The sequence below is a fragment of the Mya arenaria genome, chromosome 7 (assembly GCF_026914265.1).
Source record: "Mya arenaria isolate MELC-2E11 chromosome 7, ASM2691426v1".
Taxonomy (NCBI): domain Eukaryota; kingdom Metazoa; phylum Mollusca; class Bivalvia; order Myida; family Myidae; genus Mya; species Mya arenaria.
In genome coordinates, this window is record NC_069128.1 from 39246387 (window position 1) to 39266865 (window position 20479).

The 20479-nt window shown below is 35.8% G+C and overlaps 1 protein-coding gene across 2 annotated transcripts in view; it reads right to left on the reverse strand.

The window, feature by feature from the left end:
• Positions 1–20479, reverse strand: part of LOC128239931 (uncharacterized) — a 71833-nt gene that overhangs the window by 46546 nt on the left and 4808 nt on the right. Inside the window, exon 2 of one of the 2 annotated variants that reach the window (XM_052956386.1) lies at positions 7284–7297. In XM_052956386.1, the coding sequence (XP_052812346.1) occupies positions 7284–7297 (14 nt within the window). Of the gene's footprint in view, positions 1–7283; positions 7425–20479 lie in introns of those variants that run through there. The other variant, XM_052956385.1, reaches the window with a different exon arrangement.

The following is a 20479-nucleotide window of genomic DNA, read 5'->3' on the forward strand; positions in this document are numbered from 1 at the left end:
GGACGATAACCTATGTTTAATGGATTTGAATAATGTTAGGTACACTTTAAAATACAGGTCAATATTGACTTTTGTTACAATCTACCATTAGTGAATGGAATCATGGAATCTTTAAAAAGAAAGCTTGGTTTGCCATTCCTGTGTACAAGCGGCATGTGGGGATATTCGTCAATCCTGTGACAGCTCTCTAACATTTACATTTTGATCATTAAAATCTTAAAACGAAGTTCATGTTTAAGTTGATCACCCTGATATTATGTTGTCGTTTTTTTTTTTCGAAAGATTTTTGAAGTAACAACTAAGATTGTTTTAATGAAACGAGCACTTGAAAAAAAACCAAATAGCGAAATACACTTTATTTTCCTAAATTCTTTAGTGTTAGAATCGTAAACTGTTTACCCGCTATATAAACAAATTAAAATAGAAATGGATGTTTACATTTAGAATAGTTTCTTTTGATTTTGTTTGTTTTCGTTCATATGTATTGTTAGGTATTTGTTATTTGTACTTTTTACAATTGCCATATCACTCTAAATCGATCGTAGAGTACTTTAATTATACTGTTTAGTTTAGATGATTTGCTCTTTTTACCACATAAAGTGAACTGAGATATTCAATAAAGCTTAATTGACTTGAAGCTGAAAGATACCGAACGGCGTGCCACCGTACACATATTTGACCGATTTGTTACTAAAATGCCAACTAGAGTAAGTATTCGTTGCACGTGTGTTGGTAGCCTTCTCGATGTTAAAGGAGATTCTGCTTTTCTTAGATGGTTTTATTTGCAGGATTTAAAAAAAACAAAAACGTCAACTCAAGTGGTACTATAGAAAGCGACAGTCGTGGTTGCTTACCCTGTCATTAATCTGTAAGTCAGAAGCAGTGCTTCCCTTCGAGGACGTCAGTAGCCTAAATCTGACACAGATATTTGATAAGCAATTATTTATACAGGGGGAAATTCCATCTTTCTGTGAATGTATCTGCAATCACTTTAAGGCAAAATGTCGACCAAGTTTTCAATATATCTTCACCAAAATGCTATCTTTAGCGGGGAGTTTACATAAAGCAAAAAGTTTTTATGATGATACATCTGTTTGCGTATCTATTATACTAATGTTGCAATAGAAAAGAAGTTCCATGTCTTTACGCTGGTGTTGTTGTTTGTTTTCGACTTTTTATATTAGCTGGCACTGGTGGTGGTACTGTGGATGATGATATTGCTGTTGTTGTTGTTCGAGGAGTATTTTTATTTGTTAAAAAACAACAACAACAAACTCATTAACATTAAAAAAATCTCCAGTTGCAATGTATTATCATTGGAATCATCCATGTTATTCATTTACTCTTTGCAGACCAACGGATTTAATTTTACGTTGTATTCTATCTGTTGCAATGCAAAGGGAGACAAATGCAGCATATTTTTATCATACATGTGTTAAATCAGGGGAAGTAAACGGCACATACCTTTAACGGGTTACAAGCTGGGTAAAAAGTAGTTTCGAATTGAAATTTTCCATGAAAATATTATGATGATTTTTATTAACCAACCGAAAGCATGTAATAAACAATGGTTATCAGATATAATTATTATATTATATTTGTAATTACGTTATTTAACGTAAGAAGATATTATCAGATATCGGACCAAAAAGCAGATTATATATGTATCTACCTTAAATGTAATGAAAAGGACTCTGTTATTAATGGCCACCAATTGAACTTTGATCCTTTATAGCGACAGTTTACAAAGTTTAACTAGTTAAAACTGCATCGAAATGTATTTCAAACATTTCGATTCCACCTAGTTTTGCCTTTACCAGATTTTCTGTTTTGCGTTTACATGATGTTCAATATGTTCTATATCTACTCTTGCTTCTCTTTGTGTCGGTTAAGACGACAGTAAAAGGATACAATTTTTGTTGAACATTTTTATTTCGTGTATTGTGTTCTTGATTGATAACGTGCGTTAAAAGAATCATTTGTGTATATACATTTACATTCTATTTCAATTCGTATGAAATTTATTGTATCAATAATATAAGTTAAGTAAATGACAGGTTTCTTTTCCAAATTAAAAATTCGTCCTATTTGGGCATGCAAAAAACAAATTTGGGGACTCTATTCTTGGTTACTTCATGTGAAGACATGAGTGAAGTTAAAATGGTTTTAGAGCTTCACTTGTACAAATTCACAAATGCTTATACCTAAGTATTATTGTGATTGGCAGGATAATATGATAAACTTATTCAGACATCGGTTACCTAAAATAGCAAGAAATTCAATACCTTTTGAAGGAGGGGGGGGGGGGGCAGGGGTATGGGTGTGTGAATCTTCTGAAGAGCTTTGCATGGTATCTGAATTTGAACTGAATCACTGTTCGTCTCAAAAGTAGGGATGCTGAGATAGGATGGAACGATGCCAAAAACTATGACAAGGCGGACAAGTGGGTTTTCTCCGGGTACTCCGGTTTCCCCCACAACACAAGACCACACTCTCGCGAAACATCGTGCCAACGAGTGTGACTAAGTATAAGCTATCACAGCTTTCTTCATGATCGTTGTAAAATATATAATGTTAAAACTATGACTTCGGTGATTGTGAAGAAGTCCAGCTCGATACGGAACTATCAGGGGTCTGTGATGTACTTGACTGCGTATTGGAGCTGCTGGTGTAGCTACCAGATAACGAATCATAACTTGAACTAGTGTCACTCGATGTTTGACTGGAGATCTCTGAATGGTCAATACCACCAAGAGCGTTCAGGGGAACGTGCAGTGACATGAAACCATTGTCACGACGAATTACACTCGAAGTAAGATGTAATTTTGAAATAGAAGCTGGACTAATTATTTCATTTACCACATTGAGGGAAACGGAAAAGTCGAGTAGTGCAAAATTGATACACCGCTCTTATGTGTTGGCTGTACGCTAGATTTAGATCTTTTTTTTTTTATTTAATTTGACAGTACAAAACAACAGGAAAAGGCTCAGCAGACTAACATTGAAATGTGCATTTTGGTCAAAGAACTATTTTACGCAAGACATACAATGCTACTACACAAGAGACTTCAATAAACCTAAAATCGTTATCAGTACATTTTGGGTTACTGCCTTGACCAGAATCTGCGGTACTGACACCTGACAAAGCATCATTAATATATACTTAAAAAAAATAAGACCGGGTTCCCCTGTGCTCAACTTGTTCCAACATTTATTGCACAACTTCCAGACCATTTATACAAAGGTAATATAGCCTCCTCACTCATAGGCGAAAAAAAACCCGAAGTCAACTTGCGTGTACTGGCGAATAGGAGTTAAATTCGTTCCCATTAGTATATGTACGTTGTACATCGTTGATGGTGTTTGTATGGATGCGTTTGTGAGCTTTTGCGTCCGTTGCAATTAGTCTTGTTCGTCGGAACATTTTGAGCATGTTGAAAAGTTTGTGGCGATTAAAAGTTTTGTCTATCATTCGTTCAAAATCGTTTTAATTTGTTAACCATTCTGAAAGTCCTCTCATAACGTTCGTCAACTGGCGTTAGAGTTTTCATGTTATCAGGTCGTCATCTGCTAATTTGTATATCAAGCGATCGAGGACGATCCCATGACGAGTCTTTGCGATAGTTTGCGAGTTGTACGAACTGTACCGAATAGTTACGCATTGAAGTTTACTAAATCCGAGATTTTATGACAAATTCTAACGATTGGTTGACGTTCAGAAAACGAACGGCAGACGCTTGCATACGAATTATTATGAAGTGAAACTACGACATACGAACCCACGCGAATGATTACGCATCTAAATTTCTTGAGTAGTTTTGAGTATCTCAACAGTTTTGTGTATTTCTTGAATTTTATATTTAATAGGAGGGGGCTAAACATCAAGATTATTAGTTTTTCCCTTCGTCAAAATGGAAGATACACAACGCCTGATGCTGTAGTATGTGGATGCTATGGCCCACCAAGAAGTCTTCCAGCAACAACTTAACACCAATCTGTTCATCAGAGGCCAATTTAGGGGGAGAAGAGAAGCTGGTGCACGTGACATCTGGAGAAGACCATTGCTGCATCCTGAGAGACGGCTCCAATTTGTCATCTATGATAGCTCATGGTTGAGCTCTGAAAGGAAGATCCTGCAACCTTCAAGAAATGTTTCTGCATGCTACATGAAAAGTATGATGAAATATTCGAGAGAGTCCGAAAAAAACACACCTGGTACAGGGAGCCCTTGGATCCAGGCCTCAAATTAGCTGCCACTCTACGCCACCTGGTTTTTGGTGCCAAGGTCTCAGACATGCAGTACTCCTGGCGGGTCGCTGAGAATACCCTCTATGTAGTGGTTATAGAACTCTGTCATGCTATATGTGAGGAATATGTTGATGCGGTTATGACAGCCCCATCCGCACCTAAAGAATGGAAACAACTGACTGATGGTTTCCCCAAGATGTGGAACTTTTCTTATTGTGTTGCTGCCACTGATGGCAAACATATAGCCATCAGAAAACCTGCCAGCTCTGGTTCCTTATATTATGATTACAAGGGTTTCTTCAGCATCATCTAACAGACCATTGTTGACTAAGACTACAAGTTCGTGTGGGTGTGACCTGGGTGATGATTATACGACCACATACATTTTACTACATTTGTAATTATATATATTATATACAAGTACTGCTATTTTCAATGTATACTGACACTTTCTTATCATTCTTTATATTTGCACTTACAAAACTTCAAAAACGTCAAACAGCAATACGACGTGGTGTCGAGTCGGAAAAAGTTAGAAGGCAAATTGACCCCATCTGGTTTTTGTCAGTCTTGTTTAGCGTCCGTTAACGGCCGGATGCTAAAATGCTCCTTCGGAAAGCTTTGGACGGCTTCGGAAGCAAAGTTGCGCTTTGGTCCTCATGTTTGCGTTCGTAATAGCTAACGGAAAGAACAAAGGTTGTTCGCGCGACCCAACGCATTTTAGCAAATAACAGTAATCGTTCGCCACACTTCGTAAATTATTCGCAACAAATAGTTCCCCTACGTTTACCTTTCGTTATATTTCAAATAATGTAACAAATTTTTAAACAGTTTCGGTCAAAATTCGCCAGAATTGACAAATTTACCCAATTCGCCAGGCTGCGTTTAATGGATTCGCCTACATTTGAGGAGGCTATTATGTGCGGATCAAAAATCGATAGTAAATTGAAGTTTATAGATTGTTGTTTGCGAAATGATAAACGATTATCACGAAAGCTCATACAATAATGCACGCATCTAAACCGAGCTTTTACAAGATTTGTACTATTGTGCTTTATTGCGTAAAATATACATGTATAGCATGTAACACGAACATGCACGTATTGTTGACGTGTTCCAATGATTTTTTCCGAACAATCCTTTGAGTAGTTTGTCGTCGAGAATATTTCAACGATGATAAGACTAAAACTAGACTGCAATAAAGCTGTACCACATAAGGGTAAATAATTGATGTGTGAAAGCATAAGCACATTATCAATTGAGACAACAAGTCTATCAAATCTTAAATTACCATTCCACAGTTATAAAATCCCACCATTACTTTAAAATCCGGCCTAGTAAGTTTGTAAGGTTTGATGTGTACCGGAGTAAGTATTATACATAATAGTTATATTCGCCATAATGTTCTCAACTGGTCTATGCACCAAAATGAAGTTAAAATGCTAGCCAGTCTCAAAGTATGAACACGTCCGTATCCGGGAAGCCCCTGACACTACGATTCGTTCTGTATTTATTACGGAATCATGGGCAACCTGTTGTAAAAGTCTTCCTAAACGGTAACACATTCTCCGATGTTTCGAGATTATGTCATACGTTAATAGTTTTTGCACAATATTGAAACGAAATCGTAGCCAACCTGCAGTAAAATTGTACAAACATGGTACCACAATTTTCGATTTTCGAAATATCTCCATGTAATAAAAATATCAAATGTAGTATAAATCATACTATCGTATGTACAAATAAACAATAGGCACAGCTGCACCACGAAGTGCAGACAGCTCATTTTGAATGCACCACTGATAAGTGGTGGAGCTGGCGTATAGCAGGCGTGAAATTCTGGATAACGATCAAGTGAGTATTCCTTTATATGTTCAATTATCAAAACATATGAAGGAATACGTGAAAGGAAAAAAATGTCTGTTATAACTTTCAATTTAACAATTACTAGCAAAAGAATACTACTCCTGTTCCAACCATTGTTAAGGATGTCTTATATAAAAAAGAAGTGTTTTTGTCAATAATTTCTTTGTTTCGTATCTACATATTCTAACTGAAAAACACAGACATAATAATTGTTTGATGATTATAAACAATATAGTTGTAAATACTCGAAAATGTTCTATTTTTCTTCTGTTTTTTTCTCTTTAATAGTTATACTATTTCGCTTTTGTAAGTAGACATCGTGACGACTCCTATAATTTCTGACTCATTAAGGACTTTTATGTTAATATAGATTTCCTTTTAAAGTGAGTATTTTTTTATTTTATTTTTTGTTTAATTTTGTTATTTTAAAATTTCTTTAATCGATCGATTTGAATAGCGATATATTGTAAAAATTATAAACGACAGTATGTGTTTTGAAGACATAATCACAAAAAGTTTTGATACTTAAAAATATCTATTTCCATAAACACCGAAGTGCAACTAAATCACCAAATAAAACATCCCCTTAAAACCGACCAGTCACTGCTCCAAAGTTTTATTTTGCATTTCGCATAATTGCAGAGTTTTACCAATCTGATTTGATTCAAAATCAACAGAAATTAAACTTATATCATTTTTCACACGAGGAACATAGGCAATAACATTGCAAAACATTCCTTTAAACATATGTGCCAACGAAAGTGATTAATATAAGTTGCAAAAACTTGTTTCACAACCGTTGCAAAAATAAATAATTTTAAACTAAATATTTGATAAATATTTTAGGACTAACCATTTACCTGTATTAATATTGTAAAAACGTCTCAGCAGTTTTGTATTATTACAGTTTTGATCTTAATAAGTACTCAACATATGAATTTAATGTGTAAAATAATGACTGCAAAAAGGTATTCGTAATGCGAATGTTTAACTGTTTAACATACGTAAGTTGTATGATATTTACAATGATTTTAACACTGTTTAACATACATACATTGTAATTGGTAAGATATTTACAATGATTTTAACTCTTTTTAACATACATAATTGGTAAGACGCTTACAACGACTTTAGCCCCTTTTAACATACATAATTAGTAAGATACTTACAATGTTTTTTAACGCGTCCATGTTAACATGAAAATTGAAATAAAACAAAATTATCCCTTTCTAGCTATAAAACTCTTATTGCTGGACAGTCTCTATGATCCACGTAATGGTTTTCGTTTAAACAGTTTTTCTAGATTTTGTTAGATTGCTATCCATCTGTTACTTCTATAACGTTTATTATCATGAAATCACTATTCTTATTACGCATATCTTAAATCCATAATTCAAGGAAGTTTAAAAAATATACTGCTTTTTTCCAGGTAAAGTTTTATATGTATTTAGAAAATTGTAACATAATAAATTTCTTAACCATGAAGAATCTGACACCATTTTGTAAACGAACGTAAGGTGAGATCGCTTTTTCGAAAGGGTATTTATTAGAAGTGATACTATTTATTGTTCAAAAATATAATTAATTTGCCCGGTTAAAGCTGCATTCTCACAGATTGAACGTTTTGACATTTTTTATATCTTGGAACGAGCCAATTTTTGAGTGAAAATCTGCAAACCAGTGATTTAAGACTGCTGACAAAAAAATGAGATCGCAGATTTTCGTATTTAAGTTAAAAAAATGATGTTTTTTGCATTTTTCTTAAACCGTTAGTAACGATTTTAGTCATTAAACATTATTTATCGAACGGAAATATGAGAATATGTGATATGATCCTTTGTAAGCAATCTTATACCACTGGTTTGCAGATATTTACGCAAACATTTACTTTTTCAAAGACAAACAATAAAAAAGTTGTCAAAATTGTAAATCTGTGAGAGTGAGGCTTTAAGATATTAAGGTACTGATCTATTCTATTCAAATTGTGAAATTGACGTAACCTTTTCTATTGGTGTTCCACTAAACCCGTGTTTGACTTATGCGCCAGTCAATTATAACCACGCCCCCTCCCCCACTTTGGGTCCAGCCAAGCCCGGGTAAAATCCCCGACCTGCGGGGACGAACTGCTGGTAAAATCCATGTCAAATGCCCATGTACCTCAGGGACCCATTCCCCGATAAATTCGGCGCGAAGACAAAACCACCGCATTCACCCGGCACTGCGGGGCCACCTGGAAGGTTAAAACACGGCCCATTTTTCCGGCTATCCCCGGTATACCCACGGACCGGGGGGGGGGGGGGCGTGATTACAATTGACTGGTGTATTACTGTTCTAAAGCGTTAATCCCATACTTTTATTCATTCTTAATAATACTGTTCTGACGAGTATGTGGTCTGTCACTAGTGTTCCTGAGACCACAATTATTTTACTATATGTTTCATATAGACACTAACCTTGCTTTTTACTTTAAACAGCCCCAATTGAAATACTGATAACTGGCTGCTGTAGAACAATCCAAGACACAATATTTAATCACAAGAAAACATAGGGTTTACCAATGCAGTGTCTCACAAAAGTGAGTAGAAATACATGACCCTGAGGTCAATACGGAAAAAGGCTTCAAACAACCAATTCACACTGGAAACTTTTTTTTTGCAAAACAGTGTCAGATTATGACGAATCATTACTTGAACTAGTGTCTAGTGAACTGTTTTTCGGATCTTGTAACCACTCTAATGATGATAATGTTGTAATATTTACGGAAGTGCACCACTATATAAAGTACAGTAATCGCTTCTTAAACATTCCACAGTAAGCACAAGGAGCACTCCACCTCTCCTTCCCATCTTTCTCTTTTTCTCTCTTGATCTCTCTCTCTCTTTCTCTCTCGCTCTCTCCCTCTCTCTCTCTCTCTTTGCATTCCTATGTATATGGACATTACATAAATGTATGACAAATTACGTTTGGTTTCATAGGTTATGTGTCAACGTAATCATTTATGCTTTTCATGTGAAATTTTGGGAAAGGGCCGTAACTGATGTTTTAAAAACTCGTGGCCCAATCCCTTTGCATGTCCTTTTATATGAACGCAAGCTTTCTTACATTGCACTGTCTCTGTTCCTTTGTTGTTATCATCATTAGGCCAAAAAAAAAAATAGGTCTGTTTCCGGTCGCCCGACCGACCCTCTTATTTCCGCGCCGACCCTATACTTTTTATTGGTGTAAAAGTTAACTGCGCGCATATTTAGTACTTTTCGGTACTTTCTTTCCGTTAATTTTCTTATCTTTGGTCACAGTGCTCCAGCTAAGCATAATTAGCGTGGCGGGGCGCCCCGCTGCCCTTTTATGGCGCCCTGCTGCCTTTTCAAACGCCCCGCTGTGCCCTTTTCATTGACAGAGCCGCCTTTGATGATAAATAAAACAAATAAATCGCCCATTTGTGTCATCAAAGCGACATTGACCTCGCCGAAATTTTTACACATTGTAAATCTGTCAATCAGCGAGTATTTGGCCACTGTCCCATTAGTCAAAACATCGCAATTAGCCATAGGGTAATCCCCTAATCCGATAATTGGGCCGTGTCATCCAATTACCAAAACATCGCCGGTAGGCGGAGCTATTGAAAGTTAACCAATCAGAATGTACATTGAGAAGAACCTGATAATATGATATACGTTCATTAAAATGAGATAGAAAAGGCGACATAATTATGAAAAATCGTGTCAAGCATTGATGAAGTTAAAAAGTAATTGTTATATGTATTGAACAAACAATGCCAGACATTTTAAACATTGATGTTTTTGAAGCAGACGGTCATAGCCATCTCGGGCCATCGGCAAGGTGGCGCTAAGAAAATCAAAAACATGACGTATCACCAAATATTTAATTGGTTTTCGTGAAATGTTCATGATAAAAAATTGATTTGTAAACACAAAAACATATTAATTTTTTTGCTTTATGTAGAGTTTTAATACTTACAGTATTTTTCTCCTGTTTACGATGTCAAAAATATCGGCGAGATCGCCATTTTGTCAGAACAATTTTCCGAGTTAATTTCTCAACCTCCCATTATGTATTGGTAAAGTTTTCATCAAGGACAGTGATTTAAATGTCATTTGGTTCTTAAATGTCAGCATATTATTTAGCCAGAGACAAGTAAATAACAGCATAGCTGAATGTGACATTCGTACCCTATCCCGAACGTACCAAAATAAGATTCGTCCCCCTACTATATTGACAGGTCATTTATTAGTCATTTTGATTGTTTCAAATCCTTAGCTGTCTTGGTTTTTGTTTCATTTTTAGATGCTATTTGGAGATAAACTATGTGACATTGACACATACACTTTTGCTGAGCCAAAAATGATACATTTTTTATGAACATTTTATATAGTTATAGCAATCAGTTTGAATGTGAATATAAACTGAGGTGTGTGTTATGGCATAGTTTTTGTATCAGGTGTTACGAAAGTATCACTTCTCCTTAAAGTCTCCCCACTTCTCCCTAAATTGACTGAAGGGAGAAGTCACTTCTCCCAAAGTTTTCAGGAGAGTTTTAGAATTTTAATATTCTATCAAATATAAGAATAGCATTATAGCACAAATGTGAAATTGGTAAATATGAAAAATTGACAAATCTGAGGCACTCTTTTTCGACATCTGTCATACAGACAAACATGTTCAACAATACATGCATTTATATTCTAGAAAATGTATATCTATACATTATAATTAATACACATTATACAGTTCTTAATAAATGAATGGACTTGTATTTACATTTTATGCTTTAGTACCTTTTAAAATTGTCTCATACGCAGTTAATATGGTTGTTTTTGAATAAAAGTCAGCCGCCTTCTATTCTAGATCACTTCCCCCCCCCCAAAAAAAAAAAAAAAAAAAATTAAAAAAAAATGCCTACCTACCTACCCTCTTTTTTTTGGGAAGGAGACCGGAAACGAACCTATTTTTTTTTTTTGGCCTTATGTTAAAACTAACTAATGTCACTCGATGTTTGACCGAAGCTCTCTGAATGGTCAATACCATCAAGAGCATTCAGGGGAACGAGCAGTGACATGAAACCAATGGCACTCGAAGTAAGATGTAATTTTGAAATAGAAGCTGGACTAATTATTTTATTTACCACAATTAGGGAAACGGAAAAGTCAAGTAGTGCACAATTGATACACCGCTCATATGTGTTGGCAAAATTTCATTTTTTATTTCATTTGACAGTAAAAAACAACAGCAAAAAGCTCAGCAGACTAACATTAAAATGTGCATTTTGGTCAAGGGACTGTTTTACGCAAGACATACAATGTTACTACACTACTACACAAGTGACTTCAATAAACCTAAAATCGTTATCAGTACATCTTGGGTACTGCCTTTGACCAGAAACTGCGGTCCTCACAGCTGACAAAGCATCATCAATATAAACGTAAAAAATAAACAAGATCGGTTGTCATTGTGCTCAACTTGTTAAAATATTCATTGCACAACTTCCAGACCTATTATACAAAGGTAATAGCCTCCTCATTCATAGACGAAAAAAAGCGACGTCAACTTGCGTGTACTGGCGAATAGGAGTTAAGCTAAATTCGTTCCCGTTTAGTATATGTACCTTGTACATCGTTGATGGTGTTCGTATGGATGCGTTTGTGAGATTTTGCATCTTTTTCATTGGAACATTTTGAGCATGTTAAAGAAATTGTGGGATTAAAAGTTTCGTCTGTCATTCGTCTAACATTCGTTTCAATAGTTTACCATTCGGAAAGTCTTCACATAGGGTTCGTCAACTGGCGTTCGAGTTCTCATGTTATCAGGTTGGCATCAGCTAATTTGCATATCAAGCAATCAAGGACGACCCCATGACGAATCTTTGCGATAGTTTGCGAGTTGTAAAAAGTGTACTGAAAAATTACGCATTGTTGCTCACTAAATCCGAAATTTTATGACAAGTTCAAGCGAATTGTAACGATCAATTGGTTGACATTCAGAAAACGAACGGCAGACGCCTGCATACGAATCATTACGAAGTGAAACTACCTCATACGAATCCACGCGAATGATTACTCATCTTAATTTCTTGAGTAGTTTTGAGTATCTCAACAGTTTTGTGTATTTCTTGAATTTCATATATAACGGGATTCAAGATTATTAGTTTTTCCTTCGTCAAAATGGAAGATACACAACGCCTGATGCTGCAGTATATGGCTGCTACGGCTCACCAGGAAGTCTTCCAGCAACAACGTAACATCCATCAGTTCATCAGAGGCCAATTTAGGGGGAGAAGAGGAGCAAGAGCTCGTCGCATCTGGAAAAAAAATATGGCTGCATCCTGAGAGACGGCGCAAATTCGGCATCTATGATCAGCTCATGGTTGAGCTCAGAAGAGAAGATCCTGCAACCTTCAAGAAATGTCTCTGCGTGCTTAGTGAAAAGTATGATGAAATATTCGAGAGGGTCCGCAATATACTCTGAAAAATAACAACACCAGGTACATGGAGCCCTTGGATCCAGGCCACTAGTAGGCTGCCACTCCGCGCAACCTGGTTTCTGGTCCCAAGTTCTCAGACTTGCGGTACTTCTGGCGGATCCCTGAGAATACCCATAGTGCACTCTGTAGTGCTTTTAGAAGTCTGTCATGCTATATATATGAGGAATGTGTTGATGAGTTTATGACAGCCCCCTCCACACCTCAAGGATGGAACCAACTGGCTGATGGTTTTCTTCAAGAAGTGGAACTTTCCTTATTGTGTTGCTGCCATTAATGGCAAACACATAGCCAACAGAAAACCTGCCAGCTCTCCTTCCTTATATTATGATTACAAGGGTTTCTTCAGCATCATCTTACAGATCATTGTTGACTCGGACTACAAGTTCGTGTGGTGTGACCTGGGTGATGAGTATAAGACCACATGCATTTTTCTACATTTGTAATTATATAAATTATATACAAGTATTGCTATTTTCAATGTATACTGACACTTTCTTATCATTATGTATATTTGCACTTACAAAAAATAAAAAAAGTCAAACAGCAATATGACGTTGTGTCGAGTCGGAAAATGTTAGAAGGCAAATTGTCACCATCTGGTTTTGTCAGTCTTGTTTTTAGCGTCCGTTGTATAGCGTCCGTTAATGGCCGGATGCGGAAATGCTCTTTCGGAAAGCTTCGGACGGCTTTGGAAGCAAAGTTGCGCTTTGGTTCGTATGTTTGCGTTCGTAATCGCTAACGGAAAGAACAAAGATTGTTCGCGCGACCCAACGCATTTTAAGAAATAACAGTAATCGTTCGCCACACTTCGTAAATTATTCGCAACAAATAGTTCCCCTACGTTTACCTTTAGTTATATTTCAAATAATGCAACAGTTTCGGTCAAAATTCGCTAGAATTGACAAATTTATATAATTCGCCAGGCTGCGATTAATGGATTCGCCTACATGTGAGGTGGCTATTATGTGCGGATCAAAAATCGAAAGTAATTTAAAGATTATAGATTGTTGTTTGCGATATGATAAACGATTGTCACGAAAGCTCATACAATAATACATCTAAACCGAGCAGTTACAATATTTGTACTATTGTGCTTTATTGCGTAAAATATACATGTATAGCATGTAACACGAACATGCACGTATTGTTGACGTGTTCCAATCATTTTTTCCGAACATTTCTTTGAGTAGTTCGTCGTCGAGAATATTACAACGATGATAAGACTAAAACTAGACTGCAATAAAGCTGTACCATATAAGTGTAAATAATTGATGTGTGAAAGCACTAACACTGTATCAATTGAGACAAGTCTGTCAAATCTTAAATTATCATTACACAGTTAAAACTCACCAATACTTAAAAAATCTGACCTAGTAAGTTTGTAAGGTTTGATGTGTACCGGAGTAAGTATTATACATAATCGCAAAAATGTTCTTAACAGGTCTATGCACCGAAATGGAGTTGAAATGCTAGCCGATATGAAAATATGAACAATTCCATATCCGGGAAGCTCCTGACACCACAATGCGTACTATGTTGAAAAGTAATCATAGGCAACCTGTTCTTAAAGTGTTCTTACATGGTACCACATTCTCCGATTTTCGAAATATCTCTTTGTAATAAAAATATCAAATGTAATATAAATCATACTATGTACAAATAAACAACAGGCACAGCTGCACCACGGAAGTGCAGACAGCTCATTTTAATGCACCACTGATAAGAGTTGGAGCTGGCGTTTAGCAGGCGTGTTATTTTCGATAACGCTCAAGTAAGTATTCCTTAAAGATGCACTCTTACTCCCAGATAAGATTTACCACAATTAATAATATGTTTTCAATATTCCAAAAAGGATGAATAAATGTCTAACACACGTTACAATCTCGTTATCAGTAATTAATATTTTCCATAAATGCATTATTTAGGAAGTAGTTAAAGGTTTATCAGTCAAAATTGATGTTTGTTATACATGTGTATATATTGATTTTGAATAAGAGTGTCACTTTAATATGTTTAATTATCAAAACATGATAAGGTACGGAAAAAAAATCAGGAAAAAATGTTTCTGTTATAATTTTCAGTTTAACAATTTCTAGCAAAAGAATACTATTCCTGTTCCAACCATTGTTAAGGATGTTTTATATAAAAAAGAAGTGTTTTTTGTCAATAATTACTTTGTTTCGTATCTACATATTCTGAATGAAGAAAACAGGCATAACAATTGTTTGGTGATTATGAAAAAGATAATTCAAAATATCGAGAATTAACATAAATATTTATATGAAAAACTACGGAAAGAAGCTCAGAAGCCTAACATTTAAACACAAACCCCGTTTAATGGCACAGGGTTAACGCCAAAGATAAACAACACAAAAACAAAAAATCACAAACAAGAAACATGGAACAACAGCACAAAACTACAAAAACAACATAGTGCATATATACTATATAAAAAACAAGGTATGTTTATCAAGAATTGTTAGGTACCGCCTTGGAACAGTCAGTAAAATGTAAATTTACTTGGGGATTTAGACCATTTTACGTGCACATACCTCGCTCTCATTTCAACAATCCTGAATAAAGAACTATTTTAATTAACACCGAAGTGCAACTAAATCACTTAATAAAACGTCACCTTAAAATCGACCTTAAAATCGACCAGACACTGCTCCCAATATTATTTAGCAATTCGCATCATTGCAGAGTTTCATCATTCAGCTTTAATTCATAAACTTATATCATTTTTCTCATGAGAAACATACTTATAACATTAATGACATTGCAAAAACATTTCTTTAAACATATGTGCCAACGAAAGTGATTAATATATGTTGCAATAACTTATTTCACACTCGTTGCAAAATTAAATAAGTTTAAACTAAATATTTGATAAATATTTTGGGACTAACCCTTTACATTGTATTAATATTGTAAGAACGTTTCAGCAGTTTTGTATTATTACAGTTTTGATCTTAATAAGTATTCAACATATGAATTTAATGTGTAAAATAATGACTGCAAAAAGGTATTCGTAATGCGAATGTTTAACTGTTTAACATACGTAAGTTGTAAGATATTTCCAATGATTTTAACACTGTTTAACATACATAATTGGTAAGATATTAACAATGATTTTAACACTGTTTAACATACATAATTGGTAAGATACTTACAATGGTTTTTAACACGTCCATGTTAACATGAAAATTGAAATAAAACAAAAGTTTCTCTTTCTAGCAGTAATACTCTTAATGCTTGACAGTCTCTATGATCCACGTCACGCTATTCGTTTAAACAGTTTTGCATTCATATATTATGCTGTTTGTTAGATTGCTATCCATCTATTACTTCTATAACGTTTATCATCATGAAATCACTATTCTTATTAAGCATATCTTAAATCCATAATTCAAGGAAGTTTAAAAAATATACTGCTTTTTTCCAGGTAAAATTTTATATGTATTTAGAAAATTCTACCATAATAAATTTCTTAACCATGAAGAATCTGACACCATTTTGTAAACGAAAGTAAGTTGAGATCGCTTTTTCGAAAGGGTATTTATTATAAGTGATACTATTTATTGTTCAAAAATATAATTAATTTGCCCTGTTAAAGCTGCATTCTCACAGATTGAACGTTTTGACGTTTTTATTTTTTTGTCTTGGTACGAGTCAATTTCTGCAAACCAGTGATATAAGACTGCTGACAAAAATGAGATCGCAGATTTTCGTGTTTAAGTTCAAAAAATGATGGTCTTTGCATTTTTCTTAAACCGTTAGTAACGATTTTAGTCATTAAACATTATTTTTCAAAAGGAAATATGAGAATCTGTGATATGATCTTTTGTAAGCAATCTTATATCACTGGTTTACAGATATTTACGCAAAAATTGACTCTTTCAAACACAAAAAAATAATAAAAGTTGTCAAAATTGTAAATCTGTGAGCATGCAGCTTTAAGACATTAAGGTACTGACCTTTTCTATTCAAATTTTGAAATTGACGTAACCTATTCTACTGGTGCTCCACTAAACTCGTGTTTGCACCAGTCAATTATAACCACGCCCCCCCCCCCGCCTAAGGTCCGGGGAATTCGGGGACTTTGGCTTTGGGTCCAGCCAAGCCCAGGTAAAATCCCGTCGGGCGGGGACGAACTGCTGGTTAAATCCCTGCTAAATGCCCACGTACCCCAGGAACCCTAGGTAAGTCCCATTCCCCGATATATTTGGCGCAAAGACAAAACCACCGCATTCACTCGGCACTGCGGGGCCACCTGGAAGGTTAAAACACGGCCCATTTCCCCGGCTATCCGCGATATATCCCCGGACCTGGGGGAGCCGTGGTAACAATTGACTGGTGCATTACCGTTCTAAAGCGGTAATCCATACTTTATTCAGTTTTTGATACTACTGTTCTGATGAGTGTGTGTTCTGTCACTAGTGTTCGTGAGACCACAGTTATTTTTAATATATGTTTCATATAGACACTAACTCTGGCTTTTTACCTTTAAACAGCCCCAATTGAAATACTGATAACTGGCTGCTGTAGAACAATCCAAGACACAATATTTAATCACAAGAAAACATAGGGTTTACCAATGCAGTGCCTCACAAAATTGAGTAGAAATACATGACCTTGAGGTCAAGACGGAATAAGGCTTCAAACAACCAATTTACGCAGTTCCACAGGCAATGATTTTTTCAATATTCACACTGGAAACTTTATTTTTTGCAAAACAGTGTCAAATTATGACGAATCATTACTTGAACTAGTGTCTAGTGAACTGTTTTTCGGATCTTGTAACCACTCTTATGATGATAATATTGTAATATTTACGGAAGTGCACCACTATATAAAGTACATTAATCGCTTTATATCATTACACGATCTAATAGTTAGAAATCGCTTTTCTCGTAGTTATTTCACACATTATTTGCATGCCTATGTATATGAACATTTGGTTTCATAGTTTATGTGTCAACGTGATCATTTATGCTTTTCATGTGAAATTTTGGGAAAGGGCCGTAACTGATGTTTTAAAAACTCGTGGCCCCATCCCTTTGCATGTCCTTTTATATGAACGCAAGCTTTGTTACATCGCACTGTCTCTGTTCCTTTGTTGTTATCATCATCATATAATGTGTAAAGGTATCGTCATGCAATAAAATATGTTTAAACTAACTAGTGTTACTCGATGTTTGACTGGAGCTCTCTGAATGCTCAATACCATCAACAGCGTTCAGGGGAACGTGCAGTGACATGAAACCATTGTCACGACGAATTACACTCGAAGTAAGATGTAATTTTGAAATAGAAGCTGGACTAATTATTTCATTTACCACAATGAGGGAAACGGAAAAGTCGAGTAGTGCATAATTGATACACCGCTCATATGTGTTGGCAAAATTTCATTTTTTATTTCATTTGACAGTAAAAAACAACAGCAAAAAGCTCAGCAGACTAACATTAAAATGTGCATTTTGGTCAAGGGACTGTTTTACGCAAGACATACAATGTTACTACACTACTACACAAGTGACTTCAATAAACCTAAAATCGTTATCAGTACATCTTGGGTACTGCCTTTGACCAGAAACTGCGGTCCTCACAGCTGACAAAGCATCATCAATATAAACGTAAAAAATAAACAAGATCGGTTGTCATTGTGCTCAACTTGTTAAAATATTCATTGCACAACTTCCAGACCTATTATACAAAGGTAATAGCCTCCTCATTCATAGACGAAAAAAAGCGACGTCAACTTGCGTGTACTGGCGAATAGGAGTTAAGCTAAATTCGTTCCCGTTTAGTATATGTACCTTGTACATCGTTGATGGTGTTCGTATGGATGCGTTTGTGAGATTTTGCATCTTTTTCATTGGAACATTTTGAGCATGTTAAAGAAATTGTGGGATTAAAAGTTTCGTCTGTCATTCGTCTAACATTCGTTTCAATAGTTTACCATTCGGAAAGTCTTCACATAGGGTTCGTCAACTGGCGTTCGAGTTCTCATGTTATCAGGTTGGCATCAGCTAATTTGCATATCAAGCAATCAAGGACGACCCCATGACGAATCTTTGCGATAGTTTGCGAGTTGTAAAAAGTGTACTGAAAAATTACGCATTGTAGCTCACTAAATCCGAAATTTCATGACAAACTAAAATGAGTTGTAACGATTGGTTGACGTTCAGAAAACGAACGGCAGACGCTTGCATACGAATTATTATGAAGTGAAACTACCTCATACGAATCCACGCGAATGATTACTCATCTTAATTTCTTGAGTAGTTTTGAGTATCTCAACAGTTTTGTGTATTTCTTGAATTTCATATATAACGGGATTCAAGATTATTAGTTTTTCCTTCGTCAAAATGGAAGATACACAACGCCTGATGCTGCAGTATATGGCTGCTACGGCTCACCAGGAAGTCTTCCAGCAACAACGTAACATCCATCAGTTCATCAGAGGCCAATTTAGGGGGAGAAGAGGAGCAAGAGCTCGTCGCATCTGGAAAAAAAATATGGCTGCATCCTGAGAGACGGCGCAAATTCGGCATCTATGATCAGCTCATGGTTGAGCTCAGAAGAGAAGATCCTGCAACCTTCAAGAAATGTTTCTGCATGCTACATGAAAAGTATGATGAAATATTCGAGAGAGTCCGCAATATACTCTGAAAAATAACAACACCAGGTACAGGGAGCCCTTGGATCCAGGCCACTAGTAGGCTGCCACTCCGCGCAACCTGGTTTCTGGTCCCAAGTTCTCAGACTTGTGGTACTTCTGGCGGATCCCTGAGAATACCCATAGTGCACTCTGTAGTGCTTTTAGAAGTCTGTCATGCTATATATATGAGGAATGTGTTGATGAGTTTATGACAGCCCCCTCCACACCTCAAGGATGGAACCAACTGGCTGATGGTTTTCTTCAAGAAGTGGAACTTTCCTTATTGTGTTGCTGCCATTGATGGCAAACACATAGCCAACAGAAAACCTGCCAGCTCTCCTTCCTTATATTATGATTACTAGGGTTTCTTAGGGTCATCTTACAGATCATTGTTGACTCGGACTACAAGTTCGTGTGGTGTGACCTGGGTGATGAGTATAAGACCACATGCATTTTTCTACATTTGTAATTATATAAATTATATACAAGTATTGCTATTTTCAATGTATACTGACACTTTCTTATCATTATGTATATTTGCACTTACAAAAAATAAAAAAAGTCAAACAGCAATATGACGTTGTGTCGAGTCGGAAAATGTTAGAAGGCAAATTGTCACCATCTGGTTTTGTCAGTCTTGTTTTTAGCGTCCGTTGTATAGCGTCCGTTAATGGCCGGATGCGGAAATGCTCTTTCGGAAAGCTTCGGACGGCTTTGGAAGCAAAGTTGCGCTTTGGTTCGTATGTTTGCGTTCGTAATCGCTAACGGAAAGAACAAAGATTGTTCGCGCGACCCAACGCATTTTAAGAAATAACAGTAATCGTTCGCCACACTTCGTAAATTATTCGCAACAAATAGTTCCCCTACGTTTACCTTTAGTTATATTTCAAATAAGAAATAACTTCATTAAAATCAGGTGAACTAAAAGATAGTGCAGATGACAACACACTATCTTTTAGTTCACCTGATTTTAATGAAGTTAAAAACGTTTTAGAACAAGAAAGTCAAATTCTCATTGAATGGTTTAATTTTAATTGTATGCAAGCTAATCCAGATAAATTTCAGGCTATAGCTGTTGGAAAAAGAACCTTTGAAAAAAACCAACTTTTAATATAGGTCCAGCTGATATTACCTGCGATGAAGTTGTTAAGCTGCTCGGTGTAGACATAGATTATCAGTTAAATTTTAATGTTCATATAAGT